At 43.4% G+C, this 16,928-nt stretch overlaps 1 protein-coding gene across 1 annotated transcript in view; it reads left to right on the top strand.

The window, feature by feature from the left end:
* adamtsl3 (ADAMTS-like 3) overlaps positions 1 to 16,928 on the top strand; it is a gene marked incomplete at both ends in the record, with an annotated part of 420,411 nt that overhangs the window by 342,190 nt on the left and 61,293 nt on the right. Inside the window, one exon of the mRNA XM_080729421.1 lies at positions 13,137 to 13,320. Coding sequence (XP_080585547.1) covers positions 13,137 to 13,320 — 184 coding nt within the window. The remainder of the gene's footprint in view (positions 1 to 13,136; positions 13,321 to 16,928) is intronic.

The raw sequence follows: 16,928 nt of genomic DNA, 5'->3' as shown, positions 1-16,928 counted from the left end.
TAGGTACATGAAGTGAAGGGTGTACAAATTGTGCAGAAATGTAGATGTGTGTTAACAATCGTGAAAAACTGTAAGAGTGTTTAAAGCTCTCCCAAGGGGCCACAAAGGGACCCCGATGCAAACAAGCCTAACAGCTTTCTTGTGGTCTTTATCCTTTTAGATGACCGTGTATCACTGAACTGTACCATGTACTTTACTATGCAAAATTCTAATAAAGTATTCAATCAATCAATCAAGTCCTGGCGACAAAATCATCCCGGTGAGTGGTCGTACCCACAAACGGAACGGTGTTATGTGAACCACACCCACACGCATTTCCAAACCATGCACCGCCCCCATTCCAGGCCTCAGCAAAGTGTCCCTGAGCAAGGCACACTTATCCCCTGACTGCTTCCTGAGCGCTACAACCAACGGCTGCTCACTGTAGTTAAAGAGGACATCCATGGGGACATCCAGACCAAAACATATCCCCCCCTGAAATTGCACACAGTCCATGACCCTTGTCCGCAGACACGTGGAGATCACCGAATACTACTCATTTCCAGGTCGGTTCTGGTGTGTAACAATGAGTTATAGCACACAGCGCAGCATGTACATGTATACGTGCAGCACACTACACACATACACTACACTAGTGATGCGTGGGTTAGGGTTTTTATGGACACATTTTAATTTTCTGGCCCAGCTCAACCTGCCCCAACACAGCATCAATTTTCACAGCTCAGCCCAGCCAGCCCAGCCATTAAATACATGTCAAATACGTCTTTGAATGTGGATCTTTAAGGAGCCAATTTCAACTGTGCAAAAACAGAATGGAGGAGAAACTAAAGCACTGATTTAGAGCACATAGCCTAACGGTGCAGTGCAACAGAGTCATACAAAATATCGTTAGAACATTTAAAAGCAATGAACCGGCATGACGAGTGACATGCATGCTTGTTTTAATTGATAACACTCCTGTATATGATTGTACACACGGAGCACAACACAACTACTACTGTATCACAGAGAGATGAGACAAAATAAACAACTATAAAGAGAAAGAGACGGTAGAAACACCAAAGCAACAGCTCTATGCGTCTCAACATATGTTCTACAATCTATGCTCTTATCACCAAGGCACAACAAGAACAGCCAACCAGCAGAATGGAAATTAACCAGCACCTTACCTAATCTGCTGCAGATGTGCAAAGTTTAACAAACTTTCAAAGGGTGTACGTTGTTTAAGTCAAAGGAGAATTGTTTTCATATCATAATATGAACTTTAGTTTAGTCAAAAGCTTGTAATCCAGTAAATCCACACTGGTCCACGCGTGAGTTCTGTTTACATTGATCTGCATACAGGCTGCGGCAAGTAGCCAATAACTAACAAGCAGAAGCACTTCACTTCCTTTCAAAATGGTGGATTTCAAAATAAGATAGGCTACTCCCGTTAGGCAACTGGTTTTATTTTTAATTCTACTTACAGGAAGTAATGGACTTAATTAGAATGACATGACACGGACCAGTTTCAAGCATAGGGAAGCCTAAGGGCTGACCGCAGCCTCTTCCAAAGTCTGCGTGGTCCTAGTGCCGGCCCCATTTGAGGCTTTTTTCCTCTCCTTTTTGGAATTCAGCGTCGCGGCAGCCCAACTGGTGGTCCGCGGCCCACGGGGGACAAAACGTACGCGACCCCCCCCGCCTCCTACGCCGGTGCTTGCGGGGTCCGCAGACACGTGGAGATCACCGAATACTACTCTGGAAGAAAACTACTCTCTCTCTCTCTCTCTCTCTCTCTCTCTCTCTCTCTCTCTCTCTACATCTCTCTATCTCTATCTCTATCTCTCTCTCTCTCTCTCTCTCTCTCTCTACATCTCTCTCTCTCTCTCTCTCTCTCTCTCTCTCTCTCTCTCTCTCTCTCTCTCTGGGTGGGTATCTGGCCGCGCTGGGAAACGCACATTAACGCCCTCATTAGCATAATTTATGCGCACCACACCCACACGCATTTCCAAACCTTGCACCGCTCCCCTTCATTTACATACGGTCGTCTGCTTTTTTTACGCGCTGGGAAACGCCGCTTAACAGCCTCATTAGCATAATTAATGCGAACCACACCCACACGCATTTCCAAACCATGCCCGCCCCAATTTGCATACGTCCACTAAGCACCTCCCCTTCATTTACATACGGTCGTCTGCTTTTTTTACGCGCTGCAAAACCTGCCTTAACGCCCTCATTAGCATAATGTATGTGAGCATAATGTGTGCGCACCACGCCCACACGTATTTCCAAACCATGCCCCGCCCCCAATTTGCATATGTCGTCTAAGCTCCTCCCATTCATTTACATACTGCCGTCTGCATTTTTAACGCGCTGGGAAAGGCCACTTAACAGCCTCATTAGCATAATTTATGCGAACCGCACCCACACGCATTTCCAAACCATGCCCCGCCCCCAATTTGCATACGTCCACGAAGCTCCTCCCCTTCATTTACATACGTCGTCTGCTTTTTTTACGCGCTGCGAAACCTGCCTTAACGACCTCATTAGCATAATGTATGCGAGCATAATGTATGCGCACCACGCCCACACGTATTTCTAAAACATGCCCCGCCCCCAATTTGCATATGTCGTCTAAGCTCCTCCCCTTCATTTACATACGGTCGTCTGCATTTTTTACGCGCTGGGAAACGCCACTTAACAGCCTCATTAGCATAATTAATGCGAACCACACCCACACGCATTTCCAAACCATGCCCCGCCCCAATTTGCATACGTCCACGAAGCTCCTCCCCTTCATTTACATACGGTCGTCTGCTTTTTTTACGCGCTGCGAAACCTGCCTTAACGCCCTCATTAGCATAATGTATGCGAGCATAATGTATGCGCACCACGCCCACACGCATTTCCAAACCATGCCCCGCCCCCAATTTGCATATTTCGTCTAAGCTCCTCCCCTTCATTTACATACTGCCGTCTGCATTTTTTACGCGCTGGGAAATGCCACTTAACAGCCTCATTAGCATAATTAATGCGAACCACACCCACACGCATTTCCAAACCATGCCCCGCCCCCAATTTGCATACGTCCACTAAGCTCCTCCCCTTCATTTACATACGGCCGTCTGCTTTTTTTACGCGCTGGGAAACCTGCCTTAACGCCCTCATTAGCATAATGTATGCGAGCATAATGTATGCGCACCACGCCCACACGTATTTCTAAAACATGCCCCGCCCCCAATTTGCATATGTCGTCTAAGCTCCTCCCCTTCATTTACATACGGTCGTCTGCATTTTTTACTCGCTGGGAAACGCCACTTAACAGCCTCATTAGCATAATTAATGCGAACCACACCCACACGCATTTCCAAACCATGCCCCGCCCCAATTTGCATACGTCCACTAAGCTCCTCCCCTTCATTTACATACGGTCGTCTGCTTTTTTTACGCGCTGCGAAACCTGCCTTAACGCCCTCATTAGCATAATGTATGCGAGCATAATGTATGCGCACCACGCCCACACGCATTTCCAAACCATGCCCCGCCCCCAATTTGCATATTTCGTCTAAGCTCCTCCCCTTCATTTACATACTGCCGTCTGCATTTTTTACGCGCTGGGAAATGCCACTTAACAGCCTCATTAGCATAATTAATGCGAACCACACCCACACGCATTTCCAAACCATGCCCCGCCCCCAATTTGCATACGTCCACGAAGCTCCTCCCCTTCATTTACATACGGTCGTCTGCTTTTTTTACGTGCTGCGAAACCTGCCTTAACGACCTCATTAGCATAATGTATGCGAGCATAATGTATGCGCACCACGCCCACACGTATTTCTAAAACATGCCCCGCCCCCAATTTGCATATGTCGTCTAAGCTCCTCCCCTTCATTTACATACGGTCGTCTGCATTTTTTACGCGCTGGGAAACGCCACTTAACAGCCTCATTAGCATAATTAATGCGAACCACACCCACACGCATTTCCAAACCATGCCCCGCCCCAATTTGCATACGTCCACTAAGCTCCTCCCCTTCATTTACATACGGTCGTCTGCTTTTTTTACGCGCTGCAAAACCTGCCTTAACGCCCTCATTAGCATAATGTATGTGAGCATAATGTGTGCGCACCACGCCCACACGTATTTCCAAACCATGCCCCGCCCCCAATTTGCATATGTCGTCTAAGCTCCTCCCCTTCATTTACATACGGTCGTCTGCATTTTTTACGCGCTGGGAAACGCCACTTAACAGCCTCATTAGCATAATTAATGCGAACCACACCCACACGCATTTCCAAACCATGCCCCGCCCCAATTTGCATACGTCCACTAAGCTCCTCCCCTTCATTTACATACGGTCGTCTGCTTTTTTTACGCGCTGCAAAACCTGCCTTAACGCCCTCATTAGCATAATGTATGTGAGCATAATGTGTGCGCACCACGCCCACACGTATTTCCAAACCATGCCCCGCCCCAATTTGCATATGTCGTCTAAGCTCCTCCCATTCATTTACATACTGCCGTCTGCATTTTTTACGCGCTGGGAAAGGCCACTTAACAGCCTCATTAGCATAATTTATGCGAACCACACCCACACGCATTTCCAATCCATGCCCGCCCCCAATTTGCATACGTCCACGAAGCTCCTCCCCTTCATTTACATACGTCGTCTGCTTTTTTTACGCGCTGCGAAACCTGCCTTAACGACCTCATTAGCATAATGTATGCGAGCATAATGTATGCGCACCACGCCCACACGTATTTCTAAAACATGCCCCGCCCCCAATTTGCATATGTCGTCTAAGCTCCTCCCCTTCATTTACATACGGTCGTCTGCATTTTTTACGCGCTGGGAAACGCCACTTAACAGCCTCATTAGCATAATTAATGCGAACCACACCCACACGCATTTCCAAACCATGCCCCGCTCCTCCCCTTCATTTACATACGGTCGTCTGCTTTTTTTACGCGCTGCAAAACCTGCCTTAACGCCCTCATTAGCATAATGTATGCGAGCACAATGTATGCGCACCACGCCCACACGTATTTCCAAAAATGCCCCGCCCCCAATTTGCATACGTCCACTAAGCTCCTCCTCATTAAGTTAGATTTCTCCCACTCATTAAGTTAGACTCCTCCCTCTTGTTGAAACCACGCCACTCATTAAGTTAGACTCCTCCCACTCATTAAGTTTGACTCCACCCCTTGTATTTGCGTGTAATTACACGTCAGCGCGGTGACGAGAACGCTTGTCATGCGGTCTCATTTACATAATTGAGGCGTGCAGACCACGCCCCCAACTTCATTGACATAATTAATGCAGACCACGCCCCCAATTTGAATAATTAGGCTAATTAGCCCCGCCCCCCTGCATTCGCGTGTAATTAGCAAGAAATGCAAGTTGTGCAGTCTCATTTACATAATTGATGCAGACCACGCCCCAACCTCATTTACATAATTGATGCAGACCACGCCCCCAATTTGAATAATTAGGCTAATTAGCCCCGCCCCCCTGCATTCGCGTGTAATTAGCAACAAATGCAAGTTGTGCAGTCTCATTTACATAATTGATGCAGACCACGCCCCAACCTCATTTACATAATTGATGCAGAGCACCACGCCCCCAATTTGAATAATTAGGCTAATTAGCCCCGCCCCCCTGCATTCGCGTGTAATTAGCAACAAATGCAAGTTGTGCAGTCTCATTTACATAATTGATGCAGACCACGCCCCAACCTCATTTACATAATTGATGCAGACCACGCCCCCAATTTGAATAATTAAGCTAATTAGCCCCGCCCCCCCTGCATTCGCGTGTAATTAGCAACAAGAAGCGCGTGTCAAATGCATGTTGTGCAGTCTCATTTACATAATTGATGCAGACCATGCCCCTCATTAACATAATTAATGCAAACCACGCCCCCAACCTCATTAGCATAATTAATGCAGCCTCATATACATGATAATCAGGCTCGCCGCCCCGCACGCGATGACACCCTCGGGGACAGCTATTTATTTATTTATTTATTTATTTATTTATTTATTTAGGAAGAAAGGAAGAAAGAAAGAAAGAAAGAAAGAAAGAAAGAAAGAAAGGAAGGAAGGAAGGAAGGAAAGAAGGAAAGAAAGGTTGCACGCTATTTAATTATTTATTTATTTATTTATTTATTGAAGGAAGGAAGGAAGGAAAGAAAGGTTGCACGCTATTTAATTATTTATTTATTGAAGGAAGGAAGGAAGGAAGGAAGGAAGGAAGGAAGGAAGGAAGATGTACGCTATTTGTTTATATATATTTATTTATTTATTTATTTATTTAGCCGATAGGCAGACGCCTGGGGGGGGGGGGGGGGGGGGGGGGGGGGGCGGAGACCCGATTCCGGATAAGCGGTTGAAGATGGATGGATGGATGGATGGATGGATGGATGGAAGGAAACATAGTCGGGAGGGAAATAAATAAATAAATGAATGAATGAATGAATGAATGAATGAATGAATAAATAAATAAATAAATAAATAAATAAATAAATAAATAAATAAATAAATAAATAAATAAATAAATAAATAAATAAATAAATAAATAAATAAATAAATAGTCAGTCTCGACAGGGGCCTCATATAATAATAATAATTAATGAAATAAATAAAGCTCCTTTTAGTTGACCTTGTACCAGTGAGCCCAGCCAGTGCAGGGGGCGGGGCCATAATTAATTAATTAATTATTTAAAGAATCAGTAGCCTACGCAGTCGGGGGAAAGTTAGTTGCCGGGGCCAATGTGTCCTTTCGGCCTGGTGCAGACAGGGAAATAATTAATTAATTAATTAAATAAATACAGCCAAGGAGTGTGTGTGTGTGTGTGTGTGTGTGTGTGTGTGTGTGTGTGTGTGTGTGTGTGTGTGTGCAACGTTTGGCATGGATAAATAAATAATTAAACCAGTAAGACTCCCTAATATATACTGCGTGGCGATTTGCGTGATTTTAGGGCAAAATCTGTAGGAGTAGTGTCCAGAATGGGTTTCGCCTCATGGTGGCGCTAAAAGAGGAGGAGAGAATCGATGGGTGGAGGGCAAGGACTGTCTGTGCAAAATTTGGCACGGATCGGGCCAGCGGTTGCAGAGATAGGTTGCAGAGATATGAGCAGTGCAAAAGTGTGACGGACATACAGACAGCTGGTCGAGGTTTCGATAGTAACTGCGACCTGACGGTCGCAATCATTCATTTGTCAGCCTCGACAGTGGCGGCGCCCAAAACAGCTGATCCACAAGCTCACATATGCAGCCTTGTAGATCGGCTGTTTTTATTGTTTTATTTTTTAAATTGTTTCCCCTGCATAGTGCTTTGTTCTATCCGTCATTCAATGTTATATGAGATACTTCAATGGTTTCCTGTGGAAATAAGCTTAGTCTTTTCTAGGATCTCCTTTTAGTTGACCTTGTACCAGTGAACTGTACTGTCAATGACACTGTATACCTATGACAGTCCTATATCAATAATTAGTTCATTCATGAATGACTTCCCTGTGGAAATAAGCCAACAACATTACTGGGATCTCCTTTTAGTTGGGCTTGTACCAAATCATGTTTATTACGTATCTATCTATCTCTCTATCTTCCTATCAATTAGTCACATGCATTCACATTGCACTGAATGCACGCACGCACAGGTCAGCTCAGCTTAGCAGCTGGCTTTTTTTTTTTTTTTTTTTTTCTCTCAGAGCTCCAGACTCAGACACCGAGGTCTCGGAGGGCACCCAAGCCGGACTGCGTGCACTGGCTGCGGCCGCGGCCCCCCTCAACCCCCTGGAGCCAGGTAGAGTCTGGTGAAATAAAACCAATCAGTAGGTCCCCACCAACAGATGTCGCTCTACCCAAGGAATTCTCCCCCAGTCACTCACCTGACACACCAGGAAGTGCAGTGCACCAGTCTGCGTTGGAGAAGCAACATGCATGTTGCACTGCTGCTGCAGGTAGGAATCAGTAACAGGGTTAAACTGCCCCACGTTGTCACAGTAATCATTGCTATAGAGTGCTTGTTCAGTAACAGTGTTAAACGGCTCTCTATTGTGACAGGAATCAATCGTTCCCATAGTGTTTGTTCAGTAACAGTGTTACAGTGTGATATGAAAGAATCCACATGAGGGCAGTGTTTCCATTCTCAACTCACTGAGATGAAAAGAGGGCTGAACCCAATGCGACACAACAAGTCCTATTATTTAGAAGTCACATCAATGTCAGCATTTTGTTTTTTCCTCCCTTTTTTACATTAGGGGAATGCTGCTTGTGCTGTATATTCATTTAGTTTCATTTAGCAAGTTTCAATCAAATAGCTCTCTCTATATTGTGACAGTAATCATTGCTATAGAGTGTTCAGTAACAGTGTTAAATAGCTCTATATTGTGACAGTAATCATTGCTATAGTGTTTGTTTGGCTCCTGTGTTGAACGATTAAAAATCCGGGGTTTTAAGCAGGGACCCCTTAGCAGAGAGAGATGAAGCAGGGACCCCCACAACCTGTTCATAGAATTCCATATAGTTTCATTGTCATCAGTGTCTTTTGGATTCATGTCAATTTGTGTTTTCACATATTTAACCACTTGAGCCGTCAATACTTGATAAACTTGACTTTTCACTAGTCTGTACTTAGTCTGCTCTTTTCCCCCCTCTACACCAAACCTCTGTGCTGAAAATAGCCCATCTACAAGCTTGTAGATGCATGGCAGGGTGGCTGTAGGATAAAGGACAATATGTCTGTCTGTCTGTCTGTCTGTCTGTCTGTCTGCTGCATTGATTGACTCACTTGAGATGATACACCCGGCTATGCCGTGTGTGTGTGTGTGTGTGTGTGTGTGTGTGTGTGTGTGTGTGTGTGTGCGTGCGTGCGTGCGTGCGTGTGTGTGTGTGTGCGCGCGCGCTTTTTTCTCATATACACGTGCATGCATTGCACACGTACAGTATGTACACAGGTGTCCTTTGACACAATGACTGTAGTCCTGATAGTTTTTCAAGTGTATCAATCAATCAATCAATCAATCAATCAATCAATCAATCAACTTCATTTGTAGACTTAGCAGCGAATTTTGATTTAGTTTTAGTCATAGTCTTGAATAAAATGTCATTTAGTTTCAGTCATAATTTAGTCACCTGAAAAGTTTTAGTTTTAGTCAATTTTTTGTATATCATAAGATTTTATGGCGACTAAATCTACAGTTGATTTAGTCAACTAAAATGTATTTTGGCAGGCCTTGATGGCATCGTAATGAGTGAATTTACACTTGATTGCGTGCTGAAAATAGCCGATCTATAAGCTTTTCAGCTTTTCAGCATGCAACCCCTAAGAGCAACCAAACATAAAATGACTCTCTTCTCCACCAATCCCTCTCTAACGTTTTAGTCTTGTTTTTATTTTGTTGACGAAATTGTCAATATATTTAGTCAATATATTAGTCATCACTGCTTAGTTTTTATTTCGTTTTTATTTAGTTTTTGTCAGTGAAAAAAAGTCGACAAATATTTTTCGTCATAGTTTTAGTCGACAAAATCAACACTGCAGACAACATAAAAAAAATAAACAAAAACACTAACCAGATATACCAAGAGTCACTCAGAGTGAATTGTCCGTCCATGTGTCCTTGTGTGTGTGTTCCTTCGTCTCTTTGTGGACAACTTAGCTCTGGCACCGTTTGACTTATCGGCATATGCGCGCAAACATTTGGGGCAGAACCTCTGCCCCAAATGTTTCACATCGGCCAGTTATACTGCCCTACCAAGGCAGAGTGCAGTAACTACGTTTACAGACACACCGACTTATTTGTGTCGCCCAAAGGTCAAATTAGCCTTCATGATATTGGGGGATGAACAATTAGCAGATGTACAATCAGTGTAATATCACTGTTATGCCTTTATCTCATTTGCCTGATCAGTTATAACACTTTTAAACCCATTTTTGTATGAAATTCTTGTACGTAGTTACTGCACTCTGCCTTTGTAGGGCAGTATAGTGCCACCAGGAGGCAGAACTTTTCTAAACACATTACTCCTACTGATTTTGTCCAAACATCATGCTTTTCGCTACACATTATCTCTTTAGTCCTGTGATCAAGACGGATCACATTTTTCATTTTCTATCCCGATTGGCTAAGATTTGCTTCCAAAGTTTGCAGGAGTGGCCCGTTTTGAACAAAATGCCTTAAATCATGAATGCAGCGTCTGATTGTCATGGAACTTTGCATGCACATCCCCACTAGGCCAAGGAAGAAATGCCACCCTACATTTTTCAAATTGGCCTCATTGTGTCGCTATAACAGGCAGATTCACATTTTGGTCTATAATTCTTGAACCTTAGGTCAGACAATCAAAACATTTTTCTCTTGGATTCCTTGGCTCATTACGGATGCCCATTTCCACCTGACAAGATTTCCGCTATTTGGAACAAATTGACTCAAATCATGAACGCAGAGTCCGATTGCCGTGAAAGGCCTAGGAAGAAATGGCACCCTTTCACATTGGCATAGTATAGCGCCACCAGGAGGCCACACCAACCTACCTGACCTGGCGGAGACCACTCCGTTTCGATATACATTATCTCTGTAGTCACGTGATCTTCATGTTTTGGCCTATAGACTGCCCTATTTCCTACTGTACAATCAACATCTTTTTTTATCTGGATTCCTTGGATGAAACTTATAGGCCCTGTTCATGCCGAAATTTTCGTTTTCTTCAAATCACATGTTTTTTCTACTACTCCTACATATTTAGTCCAAAATTCACACAAGTCGGTACACACTGCAATCGGATTTAGATTGTTGTTACAAAACATACAGGCCCCTCCCAACTGGGTGATGATTGGACTGTAGGCACACCTGGTTACCATCACTGGACCAATCACTGGACCCCAATTAGACATGTGTACCTTCAGGTCCCCCACACAATTGCATGTCATTACACCAGTGGTTCCCAAACTTTTTAGCCGGTGACCCAAAAGAGACAACGGGTTGCTTCACGCCGCATTGTGAGCTTGTAGATCGTTTATTTTCACTACTTTCTTAAATGTTTGTTTTCTAATTCATGTAATTTATTAGATTTTTCTTTTCCTTATTCATGAAATTAATCATAAAAATCAAGTAGAAAACAAAAAATGAAGGGACCCATATACAAATGTGTCCGCGACCCACAAATGGGAACCAGTGCATTACACTGTAGATCAGGGTTCCCCAATTAGTTTTCCCCAAGGGCCAAATTATGTCTAGGGTACCAAGCCGAGGGCCACAACATTGCAGGGGGCGACGGTGGCGTTCCCTCTACTCCAGTGACAGTTCAGATATCGTCGTTGTCGGTTGAAAATCTTGTATGTCCAAAACCGTTCGTTTTGCATTCATCATTTTAAAAATCATTTAAATTAGTGAAATCTGCTGTTTTCACTACTTTTGTGCGACGGCCTTGTTTGATGAAGCAGAGCTTTACTTTGCGAAAGAACGTATACACATTTTGAGATACAGGTTTTCCAGCCGACAATGATGATATACTAGCTGCTCTTATACCACCATTATTACTGGGGTTGCTGGGGGCCAGACAGTAGCCCCCCACGGGCCGCAAATGGCCTGCGGGCCGCCTATTGGGGAACCCTGCTGTAGGGTTTGGGCATCAGACAGGTAACCTGGACGCGGTGTTGGGGGATTTTGAATGACAGAGGAACAGTTGTTAATTTCAGCAGTGATTATCGACTGGACAAATAAAGTGTCCATTACAGTCAGTACTTCATAAGTGTCTCACTGAGAATAATGTTAGGTAGAGAAGAGAGACAGAGAGAGACATGGACGACAGATGCTCACTCATATAAAAAGTTAAGAGGAAGCTAGCAAGCTCAGTCAATAGGCTGAGCTTTCTCAGTCAATAGGAACCCAGTGAACTTCCTGGACTACTACTAAAAGACAAGTGTTAGTATGTGGTTATGGTGTCATTGTGGTGTTCTCCATCTGCTAAATGATGAAACAGATGCTCTCTATATTTTCTGTAGCAATGTGTTAATTACTCCGGCTGGGTGATATCAAACATGACTGCTTATTAGGTGTTCTTCTTCTTATAGTTCTATCAGCACTATTGATTCCACCAGGGGCTGTTTAGTACATCCTTATGTACTGTACGGTGCTCAGAATGCTAAATACCTGTCCTCTCACATGGAGACGTTCTCATTCTCCATCTGGAATGTGATACGCTTTAATCTGTGTGTGCGTTTGCATTTCCTATGATGGTAAACACTGACTCATTTGCATTTCCCTCCACATAGTTTGTTGAACCCATTATCTAAGACCAGGAAAGCATCTGTGTCACTTTAGATTTGAGCCAAAAAACATTATTTTATACTTTGGCTATTCAAAAATAGCAGATATACAAGCACTTGGTGACGCGCTACAAGCTTGTAGATCATTTGTGCAAATCTTTGAATATATATTCTTTTATTTAAAGGTATATTCAGTGATTGTATTTCATTCAAATAAAAATATAATTGGTACATTTTCCATTCATTCTCCTCACTAGAATGTGTGCTGACCATATAAGGACTTCCACCATGGCCCGTGTTACGAGCATAGCTAGATTTGGTTTTCAGAGGTGGCCAGACAGTCCTCGACCAATCAGGGTAGAGTATGGCCGTAGTTATGTTATGATGTTTAGTTATGATGGTCAAAATAAAAGTTTTGAGAACCACAGTCGCTCTGAATTAAGAACGTCTGCTAAATGCCTAGTTTGTAAACTACTGAACTCATAAAATGCCACAGTCTCGTAGTAAATCAGTATCATACAAATCCTGAAACTGGAGACGTAGGCCTACCAATATTCAGTGATTGGGTCTAATGATCAAAACGAGAACATATAATGGTGTAAAAAATCTATAAAAAACTAATCATTTCCACGCTGTAAGGCCAGTAAGGAACAAGATGACCACTTTCATTATCACTGAATACACCTTTAAAGGAAAGATTTTAAACTCAAATCTTTGCTTCTGGGGGTCCCTGGAACTAAATATTAAGATATGGGGGTCGGCAACTGTTAGGATTTAGAAGACATGTGTACAGTAGAATCGGGTCCACAGGTCTTACTTGGAAAAAAGAAGAAAGAAAGCTTCTCATACTTCCTTCACAACATGTGTTAGTTTTCACAGAGTTGGCGTGGCGCTTGGGAGACTGGACCGCGTGCAGCACTTCCTGCGGGGACAAAGGGACACACTTTCGGAGGCTGCGCTGTGTCAACCCTGAAGACCACGACGTCCTCCCCAGCATGTGTCACCATCTACCCAGGCCTGTCTCTGCCCCGGTGGCCTGCAATGTGCACGACTGTCCCCCCAGGTATTCTTCTGTCACTTTACTGAAACCACCCAATGACCACCTAATGCCAGACCAACCGAGACCATACTATTACAGCAGGGGTCTTCAACGTTTTCAGGCCAAGGACCCCTTAGTCGAGAGAGAGATGAAGCAGGGACCCCCACAACCCATAGATATCATATCGTTTCATCGTTTGACGGCACAATCATCAGTGTATTTTGGATTCATGTCAATTTGTGTTTTCAGATATTTAACCACTTGAACCGCCAATACTTAAACTTGACCTTTCACTCTGTACTTAGTCTGCTCTTTTTCTCCTCTACACCAAACCTCTTTGCCGGAAAATAGCCGATCAAGCTCACAACGCCTCGCACTGCGAGGCGTTGTGAGCTTGTAGATCTGCTATTTTTGTCAAAAGTTCTCAGAAAATGGATGCTAGGATTCAAGTGCTTAATATAAAAAAAGAGGGAAAAAAAAGCTCCCATCAGACAAAGATTTGGCGGACCCCCTGTTGAAGACCCCTGCATTACAGTATCACACCCTTTCTGCCGGGCCTGGCTAACCCTAAACCCACACAAATTCCTCGCCATTAGCATGGATACTAGTATAGTACAATCCTTAGTGTTAATGAACTCAGAAGAGAGCGGAAAATCTGGAAATGGACCCAAAAAGTGTATAAATGGAGCCAAATGGGACGGGTTAATTTGACTCAGAACAGTGACAAATGGAATCAAATGCGTGCCCAAACCGTGCCCATTTAGTTCCATTTGTACATTGTTCTGAGTTAAATTAAACACTGTGATTTTACTGCGTGGGTGTGGGACAGCAGACTGTGGGCACTGTTTGGAGAGCAGCATGAGAAGTTGACGTAGTGTATTTGTATTGTAGAAGTAGTGTATTTGTGTTGTAGAAGTAGTGTGTGTCGAACGTGAGATGGTACAGTTGTTGTTTTTTTCTTCATGCTACACAGAGCCTGGTTCTGCTCGAGGTTTCTTCCAGTTGAAGGGGATTTTTTCCCCTTACCGCTGTCGCTAACTGCATGCTCAGCGGAAGAAAAGTTGGGTCTCTGGCTGCTCTACATGTAAAGTGTCTTGAGACTACTTGTTGTGACTTGGCACTGGAATAAAATGTATTTAATTGAGTGCTGTTATTCATGGCAGCATTTTATTGTATTGTTCAGCTCCACAGCGGTACTCCCGCTGATTAAGTTCAGCGGATGTGCGGAGGCGAAGCCAGCGAGAGCTTTCAAAGAAATGATGGGGGAAAGCCAAGTTCTACTTCTGGTAGACAGATTTATTTCAGTGTATCACATGCGCTTCTTCGACCAGCCCAATGGCGATGCATAGTATTTACAGAAACACTTACAAAATGAAAGCTCATTTTGGAGTTACAGTAGGCTACGTACAGTATCAACTCCAAATCCAAACTTTTCTTTTTTTAATAAAATCATCTTTCAAAAAAAATTGCTTTCTGCTTCAGCTTGCCTGTGCCAAAAAAACATTGGTTTATTACTACCATGTGGTCAGACACGCACGCACGCACGCACGCACGCACGCACGCACGCACGCACGCACGCACGCACGCACGCACACACACACACACACACACACACACACACACACACACACACACACACACACACACTGTACACGCACAAACAAACATACAATATGTGTGCTCACAACCTCACAGAGTGACTTCACTGTGACGCGCTTTGAGCTTGTATGCTTTTTTTAATAGCCAACGTATAAAATCTAAAATGTCACAGTGATGCTTTCCTGTTTTCAATGGGTTAAGCCTGATTTATACTTCGTGGTATGGTGGTGTTGCACAGAGAACATAGCAGATCTACAAGTTACAAGCTGCGTTGTGAGCTCATATAGACAGAATATTTTCAGTGTACGACAGAGCATGAACTATGCGTTAGGTTCTGTCTCAGAGCGCTGGCAGAAGATACAGCTCTTTTCTGTGGTTGACCTACTGCAAGTCAAAGAAAAGTCAAGAAACATGCACGCACGCACGCACGCACGCACGCACGCACGCACGCACGCACGCACGCACACACACACACACACACAGAGATATGGTCTAATAAACAGGTGTATTCCACTGTTCCAAGTCCACCAACTACTTCAGCAGATGGACGAAGGATAGAGGCATAGTGTATATGTAGTCCATGCAACTCTCAGTCGATATATTCATGAATGAGCGAGGCTTGTCTTACTAAAGCAGATGCATTTCACTGACCCCTGTGAAAGGATCTGACGGGGGATCAGTCATTCAGCTTCACAAGGCTCTTCCAAGGGAAGTCCTCCTGTCTACTGCCTGTATCCTATTGGGCTTAACCTTCAGTTCACTTATTGTTATTTTCTTTTTTAGTCATTATTGAATGCTTTAACCGGTGAAAAATAGCAGATATACAAGCCCACAGCGCGGCACCGAGTGCCGCGCTGCGAGCTTGTAGATCTGTTATTTTTGAAAAAAGTCGTGAAAATGTGTGCGAATCTTTGAATATATGTATTTTCAAAGTGAACGTTTGTAACTCAGATTTTGCTTCTGGGTGGTCCCTGGAACTAAATATTTTGAGATGCATGGGGTCCGTGGCCAAATAAATATCAGTTTGGGGGTCCTTCACATGAAAAGGTTTGAGAACCACTGAGATAGTATTCTCTCAAGAACAGACTAACTGAGCTCCAGTTAAGTGAAAAGGACCTTTTCTTTGACGATGGCTAAGCCAGATTGCTGACATAGAAACATAGGTTTTTCAAAAAAATCTTAGAAGGATTCAAGATTATTATTTTCTTTTTAGATTTTTTTTGGCGGTGGGCTTTTTCTTTCTTTATTGATAGTTCAAGTGAAGGCTGACAGAGAGAGACCGGGAGAGACACGCAGCAAAGGTCGTCGGGATTCAGGAGGAAGTGAGCGGAGGAGAGATTGACTCGGAAGCACTGTTTTTGGAGCACTTAGGAACCAGATTTCGACAATTCTGATTTTTGATTGTTTTGAATTAAATCTAATTCATCTAATAGCTCAGGAAACTCGGGGTGGCGCCTATGAGCTATGATAACTAAAACTAAGACTAAATATATTGACAATTTCGTCAACAAATAAAAAACTGTACTAAAATGTTAGGGAGGGACTAGAGAAGAGATCCAGTTGAACTAAAAGACAAGTCATTTGCCATGCTTGGTTGGTGACTGTGCGGCTGTCGCGCATACGACAATAGTCGACTACTGACAATCCTATGATATTTAGTCAACTAAAACTAGACTAAAAGTACAACATTTCAGATGACTAAAATATGACAAAAACGAAATAAGATTTTTGTCAGATAGATAGATAGATAGATAGATAGATAGATTCAAACATTAGGAACTACTTATCAACGCAGTGCCAAAAAATATACACATATATACAGTATACATCAGTGTCTGCACCAAGACAATGATAATAATGCTTAACTTAAATAAAAGAAAAGTGCAGAGCCAAAAAAAGTGTCCAAAAGTCAGTGCAAAGAAGAAGTGAACAGTGTCGAGTCACAACAAAGAAAAGAAAAACGCAGATAGTCAAAAGGCTATGGCTAAAACTGCATCAAAATCTGCTTTCAAAATGACCACAGTTTTGTTGTT

This window comes from Nannobrachium achirus (genome assembly GCF_963921795.1).
Source record: "Nannobrachium achirus genome assembly, chromosome: 7".
Lineage (NCBI taxonomy): Eukaryota > Metazoa > Chordata > Actinopteri > Myctophiformes > Myctophidae > Nannobrachium > Nannobrachium achirus.
Note: the sequence above shows the minus strand (reverse complement) of the source record. Positions and strands in the feature narration are given on the sequence as shown.